At 31.8% G+C, this 14552-nt stretch overlaps 1 protein-coding gene across 1 annotated transcript; it reads left to right on the top strand.

Annotated features, from left to right (window-relative positions):
* Positions 1–4220: 4220 nt before the first annotated feature.
* Positions 4221–13207, top strand: LOC134273495 (glioma pathogenesis-related protein 1-like). The gene is made up of 6 exons (XM_062755693.1): positions 4221–4288; positions 4590–4772; positions 5703–5832; positions 6559–6668; positions 10791–10903; positions 13024–13207. The coding sequence occupies exons 1-6, from the start codon at positions 4247–4249 to the stop codon at positions 13121–13123; spliced, it is 678 nt and encodes a 225-aa protein (XP_062611677.1). The 5' UTR covers positions 4221–4246; the 3' UTR covers positions 13124–13207.
* Positions 13208–14552: the final 1345 nt, after the last annotated feature.

Here is a 14552-nt window from a genome sequence, read left to right as displayed (position 1 = left end):
CGCAAAGTTATATAATATGTTTTTATTGCACAAAAATAATATACGTAGTGCACAGAGATCTCTAACATGTGAGTCAGCAATGTACTACAAATTACATGTTCAGGGTATAAGTTATTTATTTCTGTCTGCATGCCAGCCAAAGCTAAATCAGAACAACTCATTTAAGATAAAATAGGTCATTTATTGAACATAAATGACAATAACCAAATAGAAACATACATAATGCCATGTTGCAAAAAAATACTAATATACCAATAAGCATGCAACTAGGCAACATTCCTTCTAAAACCTAGATTGTATAAAACATATGCATATGCGGAATAAATTATGTACCTTATGGAAATGTATTATGATTTAGTAAAAAAATACTTTGACTAGTACATTGAAGGGACTAGAGAAAATAAAACAATATTATTTAATGTAAAATTATGTAAAAATTGGTAAAGATTTTCACTATATTTCTTGTTTTTGACAAGATAAAAGATGAAAAACAAAGTCAATGTATTTCCCTAATATTTTCAAACATTTTAAATCATTGTAGATCAAAAAATGTAGGGCAATAACTTTGTTCTAATATAAACAAACAAGAGAGTATAGTTATAATAAAGAAATAAAGAAATATGATGTGGCTATAAACACTTTGAGAATCCAAGGATTTCATCGAGCCTACAATAAAGAGTTTCCCCCTTTTTTTTCTTATGTTTGATAATGGCTACAAAATGTGGTTAGACCTTTGCTACTCAATAGAAGCAAATTTCATATCCATAGAAAGTAAAAGTTCTTTTTACAGGCAAAATAAAATCTAATGACCCGACAAAATCTTTAGGTCCATTGGCCATCTTCGTATATCTCACTCGAATCATATACCCTGCATTTCGTAAGAATAAGCCTAAAAATTCACACCCACCCCTTTCGGCTATTTTCGACCATTATAAAAGCAGTCGACAATCCATTCGACGGGCACTTGAATTTACAAACGTCAAAATGCTCAAGTTGCTACTGGTTGCTGTGTTTAGCTTGCACTTCGTGTGCGCCAAACCTGGAGAGAGGGAGTTGGTCTTCAGGGAGCTTCTGAATGATTTGGCCGAAGTAGGGGTAAGATTAATTTGCATAGATTAGTAGGAATGAAAATATAGAATTTACATCCATTGATTTCGGTCAAAGAAAATAGAAGTCAATTCAAAGAGGCTGAGGTGGCAGCAATTTTCAGACTATTTCGGCCTCCTTTTAAAGAAAAGCTCCATATAATAATATACCAAAATGATCAAATTTTAAAACTAAAATGTTTGATTTTCGATGCAAAACGATAGCTGAAAGCTTAAGTTACAGTATCTAAAAAATAAGTTAAATCTTGTGATTAATTTGTGGTTAATTTGTTAACCCCCAACCTCCTTAAAGAAGTGAAACACTTGATTTCATCCATATCTTTTTGGTTTATTTTTCCTTGTTTTAATTTTTTTTATATTGTATTCGAAATGTTACATGACTTCCATTATGCTCACGTTAAAATATTATCTTTTCTGATTTGAATTGTACGTGTAAGTTTTTTAGAGCATGTTCAAAGTAAGTGACTACTTCCAATTTCTGAAAACACAATACATTTGTCACAGTAATTCGAACATTTCATTTGACTATGTAAAGTGGACCCTCATTTAATTGTAGGAACTTTGGTTCCCTCAGTCACCAAAAACACATTTATAATGCTCTTGTCCGGATATGTGCTACAGTGTAGCATTATGCCGGATATCTTATTTAAATTAGGCCAAATCTTTGAGATATCTGAGGCTTCACTGTATAATATTGAAAAGAACATTTTTTTGATATTCTCAATTAAAAAAAAAACCAAGAGAACTAAAGAAATACAGTATAAATAGAAATTTTAGCGAGGATTTAATTTTAGCATCATTAGCAAGCTTTAAGGGTGCTGAGATCGCTTGAACTGAATATCTAAACTAAATAACTAAAAATTAATTGCAAACAATATTTCTTATATCATCTTTAGCTTGCATTTAAGATTGCTAAACTAACATCTCACTAAAAATTAAAAATAAATTTTTAGGGATAAATCGCTTAATTTGCTTCTTACTAAAATTTCCCTTATACGGTATTACATTGTGTGTATTATATAGATGAGTTGTGGAAATCTGTTTTCATTTTATGTTTTCGATTAAATCCCTTATCGTATGTTTTTTCCTCACTTAAGGTCATATAACACGTTCCTCAAAAATATATAATTTTTCTTTGGAATTTCTCATTTAAAAAAAAGTACTCAAACAAGATTCCTCACAAAAAAAGGATACCTTCCCAGGCATTTGGACAAAGTACAACAAGGTTATATATCTTATATAACGCTTATGGTTAATCTTCTAAATGACCTATGTCAGAACCATTTGCCTTCTTATATTTAAAACATTTTTAGAAATGATGTAAAAATCAGAGGAAAATAAAAAAATATGAATAATTTATAAAATTTTACCAAATGGTATGAAACAGATATTTGAAGAACATTTTGTTTGACCATAATACCTTAATCTTCAATTAAAATCAATATTCCCTGCGCTATCGTAACCCTCTACTAAATTACAAATCAATGCCATTTCCTAAATTTAAGGTACATTGATACTCTGATAAGAGAGATAATTCTTAATGACACAAATGTCAATTATTCCCATATAAATTTGTCAAGTTGAAGGGAATTTTTTGTTAAATTTTGCCCTGCAAGTCAATCTATAATTGTTTATATTTTATCCAGCATACATGTATACATTTCCTTTAGAAAATGAAACAAGTTAAATGAAAATTTTTATGAGTGAACAGGGTGTTTATGAACCTTAAAACCTGTAAAAAGATCAGAGAATTGAAATTGTCGACTTACACTGCAAAAAGTTTGTACTGACTTATCAGAGGTAAAATTTCAAATCTCTCAAAAATAATCTTTAAAAATATACAACTGACTTATAGGCTAGTTGATACGGTAAATACACAATTCAAAAGTGTCTACACTTATTCAAAACATATTTCCTTGCAAAGAATGACTTTATATCATGCAGTACGAGGGTCGTTGAAAAAGTTACGCGGACTTGTTGCAAAAAAAAAAAAAAAAAAAAAAAAAAAAATATTTGACGACAAAATCGGGGTAAATGTCACACTTAATATAAAAGAAAATATACTTAATATATCGTCTTCAAAATTTCATATCAAAATGTTATTAATTGGTGTATATTTTGAGTGATTTTTCTGGACATATTATGAAGTCATGTAGCAGCAAATTCTTCGACGTCACAGGCATTATAAAAAATATATTTAATTGAGCTTACATATCGTCAACATCTTCCTAAGAGCACCTGTATAGTTTGAGTTACCTTATCTACTCAACACCCAAACACCATTTCTTGTCAAGCTTGAAATTTAAAAAACAAGTATTCATGAATATATGTTTTTTTGTTTTAAAACCAAAAATTTCAGGTATTTATGAGGTATAGTTTGATATCGGTATCTCTCACTCTTCCCGTCCTCCCGTATATATAGCCTTTTTACAGAGGTGTATCGGTCTAAAATATCAATTTGCTATTTGTGGACGAATGTCAAGAATATCCTAGCTTACTACTTGTTTAATTATGCATATTTTGGATCTTTGTCGGCGATATCTGGAGCATTGCACATGATTTAACAAAAATGTTGTGCGCCGTCAATTCAGGGGACGTAATTTTCAAGGGAATCGCAGCAGAGAAAAAAATCCCTACATTTATACTTCAAAAATCACGACAGAAGTCTAAATACTTAATAAGGGATCAACAATTTAAAGTTATAATTGAGAAATATATCTCGAATTTTAGAAAATTAATTATTGAAATTTTTGATTCCACAAGCTTTTGCTTTACATTTTTTGTCGTGCTCCGTACTTCTCCATCAGCGATATCAACATACCGCTTATTTTAATTCTTTTTTTTTTAAATGTTGCTAAAATTTGATTGGAATCTTTAAGATACATATTTCTGTGAATATGACGTCTGTAAGAGTAAATAATAGCACAGTCTGCCTAATTTTCTTTTTACATTTTAATTATTATTTACCCTTTTTAATTTTCCCTTTCATTTTGAATGGCCTTACATGTAACCCTGTAGCTTTATAAAATCCTTAGTTTAACACCTTTTCTAAAAAAGTAAATAAGATAATTTAAAAAAAAAAAACATTCACATATACTATTTGTTTTGTTAAGGAAGTAAGAAGGTCAAATGACGGAGAAATGACCGATGAAGAAACGCATCCTTCGGAAGACAAGCGAGAGGTCATTTAGATGATTTTAATTTATTGCTATTTTTGTCCAAAAAACAAAACAAATATGTTAAACATAGAAACGCACACGATAGAAAATACAAAGCAAGGCAAACAAAAGGCTAAAAAGAAAATAATTCCTATGTAGCATAAGTTATTGATATTTTTTTTCCAAATATATACAAATACACGCAACTTTGTTCATTTAATTATTTTCAAATGTTAAACTTATCCATAAATGTCTTACATGGAAGTTATTAGAAGTTTAAACTTGCAGACCTTTTGAAGATAACGGAATATATTTCTTTTTCCAGAAGGTTAGCAGATCAAATAGCGGAGAGATGACCGATGAAGAAATACATCCTTCGGAAGACAAGCGAGAAGTCAAGAAAAGGTCAACAGCCGCTTTAGACGAATCAGAGATACAGACGTACGTTGACGCTCACAACGAGTTCCGAAGGGCCGTCTCGCCAACTGCAGGGAACATTAGAAAAATAGTAAGTTATTCTCCTCTATTTTATCTTTCTCTCTTTGAAAATAAGTACTGTAAATTATAAGCTTGAAAATTAAACTTGAATGACGCTTTGCTTTTAACCTCTCACTATATAACTGATGTCACAGGTCTGCCTTCATTATCTCATTGTACATAACATTTATGCCACAGCGGCGTAGACAGGGTACGTTTCATGTGGACGCCTGAGTAAGCAAACGGTTTGTGGCTACCTTAAGGCCCCTAATGTGTCCAGGTCGATGCCATGGTGTGGTCTCCGGGACGGGGGGGGGGGGAGGGGTCGTAAGCTAGTAAGTTTTCAACGATGTTGATGTGAACATTCGACACTCCTGATCGCATTTTCCTTACACTTAAATTTATGTTTGTTACGCGATATTCGAGGTATGATCTGTTTTGTTATAAAATGTGGACAAACACTCAAACATGGGAAAGGATCTGTCAAATTTCGTTGTACGAAGAACCCCCAGACAAAATTCATCTGGTAAAAAAGCGTTTAGAATGACATTAAAAAACTTTTTAAAATACTTAATAGTAAACTGAATTCTGGAAAAGTCATAATTCTAGAGAGGTGTATACTATCGAATTTTCCCCTAAAACTGATCCTGATAATTTACAAGTAAACGGCAAGTTTGCTTTATGTTTGCATTTGAAGAAACCGATATTTGTACTATGCTGTATTTAAATTCAATTATTTAATTTGCGTGACTGTAAACAACACGATATCAAGACGTTTTTTTTAAAAACAAAATTAATCGATTTCAGTGAGCCAGTTATCTGAGTTCTTACTACCTGTTTATAGTACGTTTAACATGACGTGTTAAATTGCTGACGTCAATGGAAGGTAGGGATTCATTAATCCTCTATGGTAAATTTTAAGAAATAGAAGATTTGATCAAATGCGCATCATCTCTTGTAGAAATGGAGTGAAGAACTTGCCAATGTAGCTGCAGAATGGGCTGAAACGTGTAACTGGAGTCATAACCCCGATCGATCATCTAAAAGTCCCTCCTTTGGTTACGTGGGGGAGAATAAGTACCTAACTACAGGTGAAAATCCACTTCACAATAAACACCTCTTTTATCTTATAAGTAAGAGGCTTAAAAACTTTCAGTAGTCTCTCATATTCACAAAGGAGCAAAGGATATGAAGGACTGTTTCTTGTGTTTGAAGGATATTAAGGAGAAAATTTTTCAAATCTACACATTTGCTAAATTTAACTTGGAACTTTAGTCCTTATATATTTTTTTTGAGAAATACTTTCCGTTATGATTTTCTAGGAATATTAAAAACAGGTATATGTATCGATTAATTAAAAAATTATATAATATAAAAAGATAAAATAATTTTTTTTTAAATCGCACATTTTGATCAATATATCAAAATTTATATCACTGACCCCAACCTTTTCTTGCTCTATTCTAAACAACACAAGACTTCAAACCGAACAGCATTAGTCTCATAAATAATTTGATACTAGGGAATTCTCTATTGCCTATTTATATTTTTATACCCCAAATGTGATAATTTTTAGCACCAACATGATGCACATTACATGAAATTTATGTGGATTAATTTGCATGTTTTGTTCAATGATTAAAATTATTCAGACTTTTTTTTCAAGTAAAATATGATCACATTTATTGTTAAATTACATTTAATGAAATATGTTAAAGATTAAAATGTTTACCCAAAGAGAACAGTTTTTAAGTGCAAAAAGGTCAACATAATTCTACCGTAGTTGAGTTGTATTTCTTTTTATTATTCCTTATTAGCTACAGAAGATAAAATTCATCGCTCTGTGGAGTACTGGAACCTGGAGAGCAGCAAGTACGACTATGATACCCAGACTTGTAGTTCAGGAATCTGTTCGCACTACACACAGGTACATGTAACTCAGTCTACTCTTCTTCTCTCTCCTCCCACTGTGGGACGTGGAGACCGGTCCTTCGGATGAGACCGTATATACCGAAGTCCCGTTTCACAGCAGGTGCGGCACGATAAAGATCCCTCACTGCTCAAAGGCCCTGAGTGCCGACCATAGGAAAAAAATTGTAGCCCTCCACCGGCAAGTGGTGGCGTCTCCAAATGAGTGAAAAATTCTCGAGAGGGACGTTAAACTACATACAATAAATCAATCAATCTTCTGTCTCCAAGATACCGTAAAGTCCTAAATAAACGCTTGGAGTGTAAATTTTCGCATAATTTCACGAAGAGTCCAACTCGTGAAAAAAATTATTACTTTTTTTATGTTGCTGAAATCAATGTCAAATCTCCTTGATCAACCGTCCATTTGCGAATTATCATTATTATTATTTTATTTTTGTTTTTGCGATTTGATTTTGAGTTGGCCTTTAGCGATAAAAGCTGACGTAACATAAGTTGACATGATGACGTAACTTCATCACATAATACTGTTACATTTTACATTTTATGAAATTTTACTCACTAATTGACAGTTCACAAGCTTGTTGCTGATTAAGTTAAAAAAAAATAGCATTGTGCTTTGCATAATTTTTATGCTTCAATCCAACATATCTTGGATAGCAAAGATCTCTTTTTTCTTGGAGATCTCTACAGGTAAATGTAAAATGAATATAAAATGTATGAATATCGGAAATAGCCGAGGTCAAGCAAAGAAGATATGGAGGAAATCAAAGTACTGAAAGTACTGAAAAGAGGTTAGCATGCTTTCATCTAATATGTACCGAAAAAGTGCATAAAATGATATTATTTAAGTATGCATATCTTTGTCCAGTGTCATCAGAGAGGAAAAACCCAGACATTCTGTTTTTGTAATACTTTACTCAATAGTAAAACCAATAACATTCCAAACTGATGTCACAGATGGATGCAATCTAATTAAAATTAGATGTTCCAAATCTGCAACTGCTTCTCAAACATCTAACAACATCCTATTTGGGGTTATGTAAGAGTGAATCTTCGATTAGGCAAAGAAAATGGTTCCTCCGAAATCCTGGCTAATAGTTCAGATGGGTTTCTTGTTTTTACCACCCAACCAAAACACCCGAGGAGTTTTGTAGTAAAAAGATATGCATTGCAAAAGTGTGTTATGTATGACGTGTGGGGTATCTTGTATAGTTTGTGCTCTTTCGGTTGCATTATTCACGTTTAGATGCCAGACTGCAGAAGATACATGAAATTTATTCCAAAATTACTTTAATTCAACGTAAGACAGTATCAATAATGATGATATGTAGCCGTGGAATTAATTTGAGAACTGTTTACCGAGGCTTGAATCTACATGGCCAAAGTGTTTGTGTTTACTTGTACATGTATTCATAATTGAAAGGTCGCTCTGATGTGACCTCGAATGGGATGTTAGATGTTTCAGAAGCGGTAGCGGATTTGGAACATTTGAATAAATTTTAATAAGATTGAAATGCATGTTTCAAAATTTAAACATGAGATTTCTTCAGTTTGAAAGACAGGAAGTGCATTTTTAAAAATTCTCTCTTGATGGCATCCAATTGTTCTCTGCATAAAAAAAAATTATGTTGATATTGAAAATTTCATTGTCTTTTATTCTCTATTGAATCTGAAATTAGGTAATTGTAAAGCCTACTATAACAAACAACTAAAAAATGACAAGTTAAATTCTTTAGATTAATGGATTTGGAGTAGTGTAGTTCTACAGCTGGCTAGTCAGAGAAAAAAGGATGGCTGAGGAGAGACTTTGTAAATGAATTGATATCAGAGAGATTCAGTTGTGTAGGCTCATCGCGGCAATATAATTAACCTGTCAACGAGGGATGCTTACTTTTTCTAGGCAACGGATCCCACCTCTTGAACTTTCAGGAGTCAGCTTTTCTTCTAAAATCGATCATTGATCATTCTGTATTTTGATACAGATACCGAATACTTCCTTTAGTAATATTATAAACTACTACTTCTACGGGAAGACTGGCGAGTAAACAAGATTATCCAGCTTTATGAAATATATTTTATTGACTTTTCAAACAAGTAAATGTTCGAATAAAGTAAATGGTATATGAGAATCATTTGAAAGAAGTCTTGCACAATATAAGGCACAATATCTAGATAAGGACATATAAGGGGGTTTTATCATATACTCTTCATGCAATATTGTTCTCAAATAAAACATGAAAAGGAAAAGTTGTGTAATCAATCAATACTAGTATTTAAAAATTCAAATGTATATTAAAAATCAGTGTAACTTAAGAAGTTATCAGTGTCACTTTCTTCAATATGTCGGTTAAACAATATACACTGATTTCTTTTCTATCAATGTGCCTCTAAACACCTGTATTCTAATTTTATTCTTCTCAAACGTTTAAAACAATAATTGACAAATTGGATAAATTCAAATTTTAAAAGTATTTTCACAGCTAATAATACGTTCCCTAGGAATTGATCAAATTTTCAAAACTTATAAATAAGCATTTAAGTATATATTTTAAATTTTGGCTAATTGCCAAAATTTTTCATACCTCATTCTTCTGTGAAAATAATATCGGTTAATTTTCAGAAGAGGATCACAATGCTGATTAAAATTAATATATATTTCTCCATTTTTTTTCAAAATTGATTTTACTACTTTAAGTGCTCCATTATTTTTTACAAAACTAATAGTAAGTAATCCCTTATGATCGATTGTTATAAATTATCAAAGACGGAGTAGAGAATTTATCCCTGGGAGCAGAGCTTTTATAATCTGTTTATTAGACAGAGAAGAAAATAGAAGAAAAACAAACGTTTCATAGTGGAGGTAACCCTATTGTTTCCATAAAACGTTACAAAAAGTGTAAAACTTACAGATGCGTTCGGTGTTTTTATAAAAGCGCTTTTCAGGTATTAAATTAATAAATGGTGTTTCTAAATACTTTGGCAAGGAGAATCAAACTCGATCGAGAGATTTGCTGATGTTTTTGCAGTCTGTAATAACCTCCAACCTGCTGTATAATAAACTTTCAAAATTAAACTAACAGTTGCCAGAAATCGCGATCGCGCGATACACATGTAATTAGGACCAAATTCTCAGTTCTTCAAAGTAAGTGTTGTAAGTATTGCCAATGCTTTGGTAAATATACTAATAAGAATTCGATATAATCGTTATAATAGCCACTCTTCATACACAGCATATACTTCGTTAGTACGTAGTGATATAGTATGGGCTGGCTTTAGTCAGACTTCACAGCATATTGTCAATCTCTAACCAGGGGGCGTATTACGCCGACAGTATACAAATCATTTGCTGAAGTTACCGTTGTCGATAGATAGGTCCTTGTGGAAGTTTCCGGTTTTGGTTGCAGAAGGATAAGGTTACGAGCGATAAAGCGATGCCGATAGGTAGCGCCTTATGGAGGTTTCCGGTTGCCGACACATGCCATATAGCGGCTAGCGAAGCTAACCGCTTAAAAATGAGCAAAAACCAGTTGTGCGTAAAAAAAAATGTGAAAGAATGCATCTAATTTATAACAATTTCTTTTTTCTTATTTGAAACATTAACGCTAACTTTATGTAACTTCTCTACAATTTTCAACAATTTCACAAAAATTGAAAATTTTCGTCCAGAAATATACACCAAACAAGGGAAAAGTGTCTTTTTTTCCGAAAGAATTTTTGGAAAGTTCTTCATAAATTCATACATTTCATGGTTAAGTTTACTAATGTAAAAACTAAAAAAGCATGTAAAAGGAAATAGTTGAGAATTTCAAGCATTTTATAGAATGAAATTTTAGTTTGTATGTGTCTATGTTAATTTTATGAAACACAGATTGTGTAACCAATCTAAAACAATAACAGATGGATAAAAAAGGGGAAAAACCTGGTCTTCAGTTATCTCAGGACTTTTTCATTGGTATTGAAACTATTCTTTCAATGTATTATGTAAATTTATTGAGGAGAGAGGTTGCATTTCTAAATCAGGGTTAGCTGACGTTTACACTCAATAAAATGTTTCATTGTTTAAAAATTGGTATTATACTGTATATATCATATTGTCAGCTTTTTGAAATATTAACAGGTTGTTTGGCATGATTCGGAGTATGTGGGCTGTGGTGTTCAGTTTTGTTCCTCAATGAACGGTTTAAGTGGCTGGAATGACGTCACATTCTACGTCTGCAACTATGGGCCAGGGTGAGTGCATGTTTTTTTACATGTTCATGTAACTTTAGTCCAAGAGGTCACGCGAGATTTGTACATTTTTCGACTTTTTCACAAAAGAGCACACTAGAAACTATAATTCCTCCATAGTGGAAATAGGATGTATTCATATCGGCAAGTAAAACTTTGACTATTTTGGCTACCCAAAGGTTTCTGATTCGCTCCTCTCGTTAATCCTTGGCTTATGGTGCACGTGCTGTCAAAAGACGGCGCATAAAAAACATAATATTTTGGATAACATATATGACAGATTACATTATCTGTTAACTTTTAAATGAATTATAATTACAAATATATTAGTCCTTGTAACACATTGATTTTATGTTAAGGAGGAATAAGAATTTTATATTTAAGCATTGAATTCATATTTTTGGATGTCTTCGGTCCTATAACACATCTGGCCGTGCCGACAAATTGAATACAGTGCGTTAGCGCGGTATGGTAATTTGTCGGCACGGCCAGGTGTGTTATAGGATCGAAGACATCCAAAAATATGAATTCAATGCTTACATTTACATTCTCTAATTTTCCTTCTTCACAATTGCTTATTTCGTTAATCTTGAAAATGAATTTAGCGCCCATCAAAACTGCCGTGGTTAATAGCTGTTAGGGCTGTTTGTGACGTCAAATGACGTTAATTGACGTTACAAAATTAAATTAGGCAAAAAAAACATCGCGAGAATAAAAAGTGACAAATTATATCTGAAAGCGCATTAAGTTAATTTCTAAGTTAATTTTTCAGGGCTATAGTTTTTAAATCCTCCACTCTAAAGATAAGTTTTTTGTAGTCCTGATCATTTAAAGTGGAATGCCACCCCAAATTTTTATTTTATAGATTTGTGATTCAACCTTTTTTAACAATTGTTTCAGCATTGAAAGGCAAACATAAGCTCTCAATTATTTGATATGAAGTTTTTGTATTTTTTCAAAGAACATGAAAAAAATATATATATTTCCATCAAAATAAGACGCTTTCTTTTAAAATTTTCGCTGTAAATTAATGCATCACATTAGTATCCAAAAAATATGTGTAGAAAAACAGTATAGATATTTTTTTTAATAAAAAAGTATTTATGAAAATAAAACCAATAATTTGTGAATATTTTTTAAATCTGTGGTTAAAATTTTCTTAAAACCAGTCATAACTGGGGAGAACATGTTCGTTAAATATATTTATAAAAGAAATTGAAACGAAATGGCCAAATTTTAGAAAAATTATTTTTTTTTTAAATTTTGACCGATCCCGATCAAAAATAAACCGATCCAATCCATCATTGTCTATTTATTAGAAATAAATACATTTCCCCAAGAACGCTAGTATGATTAGGTGTAATAAGGATTAAAACATTAATGAACCTAAAAATAAAATAGATTTCTTCATTGTAAGTACAGTAAATAAGCATTTTGTTAATTTTGTATTAATTTTGTTCGGGATCAGTTTAATTTTGATCCGGTTAGGTCCAAAAATTAAAAAAATCAATTTCTTTAAAACTTCTCAATTTTGTTTCAATTTTTTTTGAAAAATTTAATTGACAAACATGCTGTCCTCAGTTGTGAATATTTTTATAGTTATTTTAACCATAGGTTTAAAAAATATTCACAAAATATAAGTTTAATTTTAATAAATATCTTTTATTTAAAAAATTCAAAAGTCTTACAATCCTATCTTTACATATTTTATTAGATATAAATATGATACATTCATTTACAGAAAACTTTTAACTTGACAACATCTTAAATGAATCTAATTTTTTTTTATTTTCTTTGAAAAAATACAAAAAAAAAAATTCATATCAAATAATTAAGAGCTAATATCGACCTTTCAATGCTAAAACCCTTGTTTTCAAAGGAAGACTCAAAAATCTATAAAATAAAAAGTGGGTGTGGCATTCCACCTTAAGTCATTTATGACTACAAAATTTGAAGCGAAAAAAAAAAGATTTTTTGCTGAATAATAATAGTTCTAATAATAGAAAACTGAGTGAAATTGAATGCTATATGTACCTGAATTCCAACGATAGATACTGTTTAGCATATTTCTTTGAAAATATAACCCCCTAATATTTATTGAGATTTTTTATTTTTCTATACAGAGGAAACTACGTAGGACAGGACCCGTACTCGAAGGGAAGCGACTGTTCCGGATGTACCGACGACTGCTGCGATGACCGCCTGTGTGTTGTAAACCGATAACTACCCAGTCAAAGTGTACTGTTCGCATGAATGAAATGCCGTCAACTTCGTCTTAAATTTCCAAGTTCTAAAGATATCTGATTTTTTTTCAAGTGTAATTTCAAATAAAATTAGTGTAGAATCAGTGAAAATTGTGTGTTTACTATTTGTTTTAGTTTATACATAAAAAGGACACACTATACAAAATGATCATATGACATATTTTTTTTTTTGCTGTATAGCGAATCACTGTCTAAAGAGTCCATATTTGTTTTACTACATAGGCAGAATTTGAAAAATTAAGGCATTGAAGCTGCAAGCGATATGGCATATCTGTTTTCATTATTGATCTTCTCTCAAAGAATAAAAAAAATCCAGCTTAGTACGAACATTTATATAATTTTTCCGTGTGTTACAAAAAGAAATAATTGAAAAATAATCTTACAATTGACTTGTCTAGCAATTTGCCTGGTCCGATATCTCTCTCTCTCTCTCTCTCTCTCTCTCTCTCTCTCTCTCTCTCTCTCTCTCTCTCTCTCTCTCTCTCTGTGTGTGTGTATGTGTCTCTCTCTTTCTCTCTCTCTCTCTCATATCTCTTTGCAATGGTTAATATTAATTAAGGAGAGGTTTGCTCTGATATCGAAATCAAAAAAAAAAAAAAAAATGTTGGAACATATTCATGCTTTTTGCATGAAAGACGAAAATACACAAACAAGAGGCCCATGGGCCACAACGCTCACCAGAGAAGCTTTGACAATTCTGTTTTTTTACTACATTTCCCCCTTGTAATACATATTGTGACCCCGACCTACCCCACTGATCATAATTTAGACAATTTGAGATCTACACTACCCAAGGATGCTTCCACATAAGTTTCAGCTTTTCTGGCCCAGTTGTTCTTGAGAAGAAGATTTTCAAAGAATATTTCTATGTAATACTTTGATTTTCCCCGTATAGATGCTTCCACATAAATTTCAGCTTTTCTGGCCCAGTGGTTTTTGAGAAGAAGATTTTTAAAGATTTTTCCTATATATTTCTATGTAAAACTTTGATTCTACATTGTGGCCCCGCCCAACCCCCGGGGGTCATGATTTGAACAATTTAGAATCTACACTACCCCAGGATGCTTCCACATAAGTTTCAGTTTTACTGGCCAAGTGGTTTTTGAGAAGAAGATTTTCAAAGATTTCTCCTATATTATTCTGTGTAAAACTTTGATTCTCCATTGTGGCCCCGCCCAACCCCCGGGGGTCATGATTTGAACAATTTAGAATCTACACTATCCCAGGATGCTTCCACATAAGTTTCAGCTTTCCTTGCTTAGTGGTTCCTTAGAAGAAGATTTTAATGACCCCACCCTATTTTTGTCTTTTCTTAATTATCTCCCCTCGTGAAGGGACTTAGCCCTTCATTTTAACAATTTGAATTTCTTTTCACCAAAGGATGCTTT

This window comes from Saccostrea cucullata, unplaced genomic scaffold (assembly GCF_032062105.1).
Source record: "Saccostrea cucullata isolate Sc308-1 unplaced genomic scaffold, CSIRO_AGI_Scuc_v1 ctg1311, whole genome shotgun sequence".
Lineage (NCBI taxonomy): Eukaryota > Metazoa > Mollusca > Bivalvia > Ostreida > Ostreidae > Saccostrea > Saccostrea cuccullata.
The sequence above is the reverse complement of the archived record's forward strand: the minus strand, read 5'-3'. Positions and strand labels throughout refer to the sequence as shown.

Bases quoted from the DNA above. Each gene is read 5' to 3' on its own strand.
- LOC134273495 (XM_062755693.1), top strand. From the start codon at position 4,247: ATGACCGATGAAGAAACGCATCCTTCGGAAGACAAGCGAGAG. The intron at 4,289-4,589 runs GTCATTTAGATG...TTCTTTTTCCAG, and splicing joins CTTCGGAAGACAAGCGAGAG to AAGGTTAGCAGATCAAATAG. The intron at 4,773-5,702 runs GTAAGTTATTCT...CATCTCTTGTAG, and splicing joins CAGGGAACATTAGAAAAATA to AAATGGAGTGAAGAACTTGC.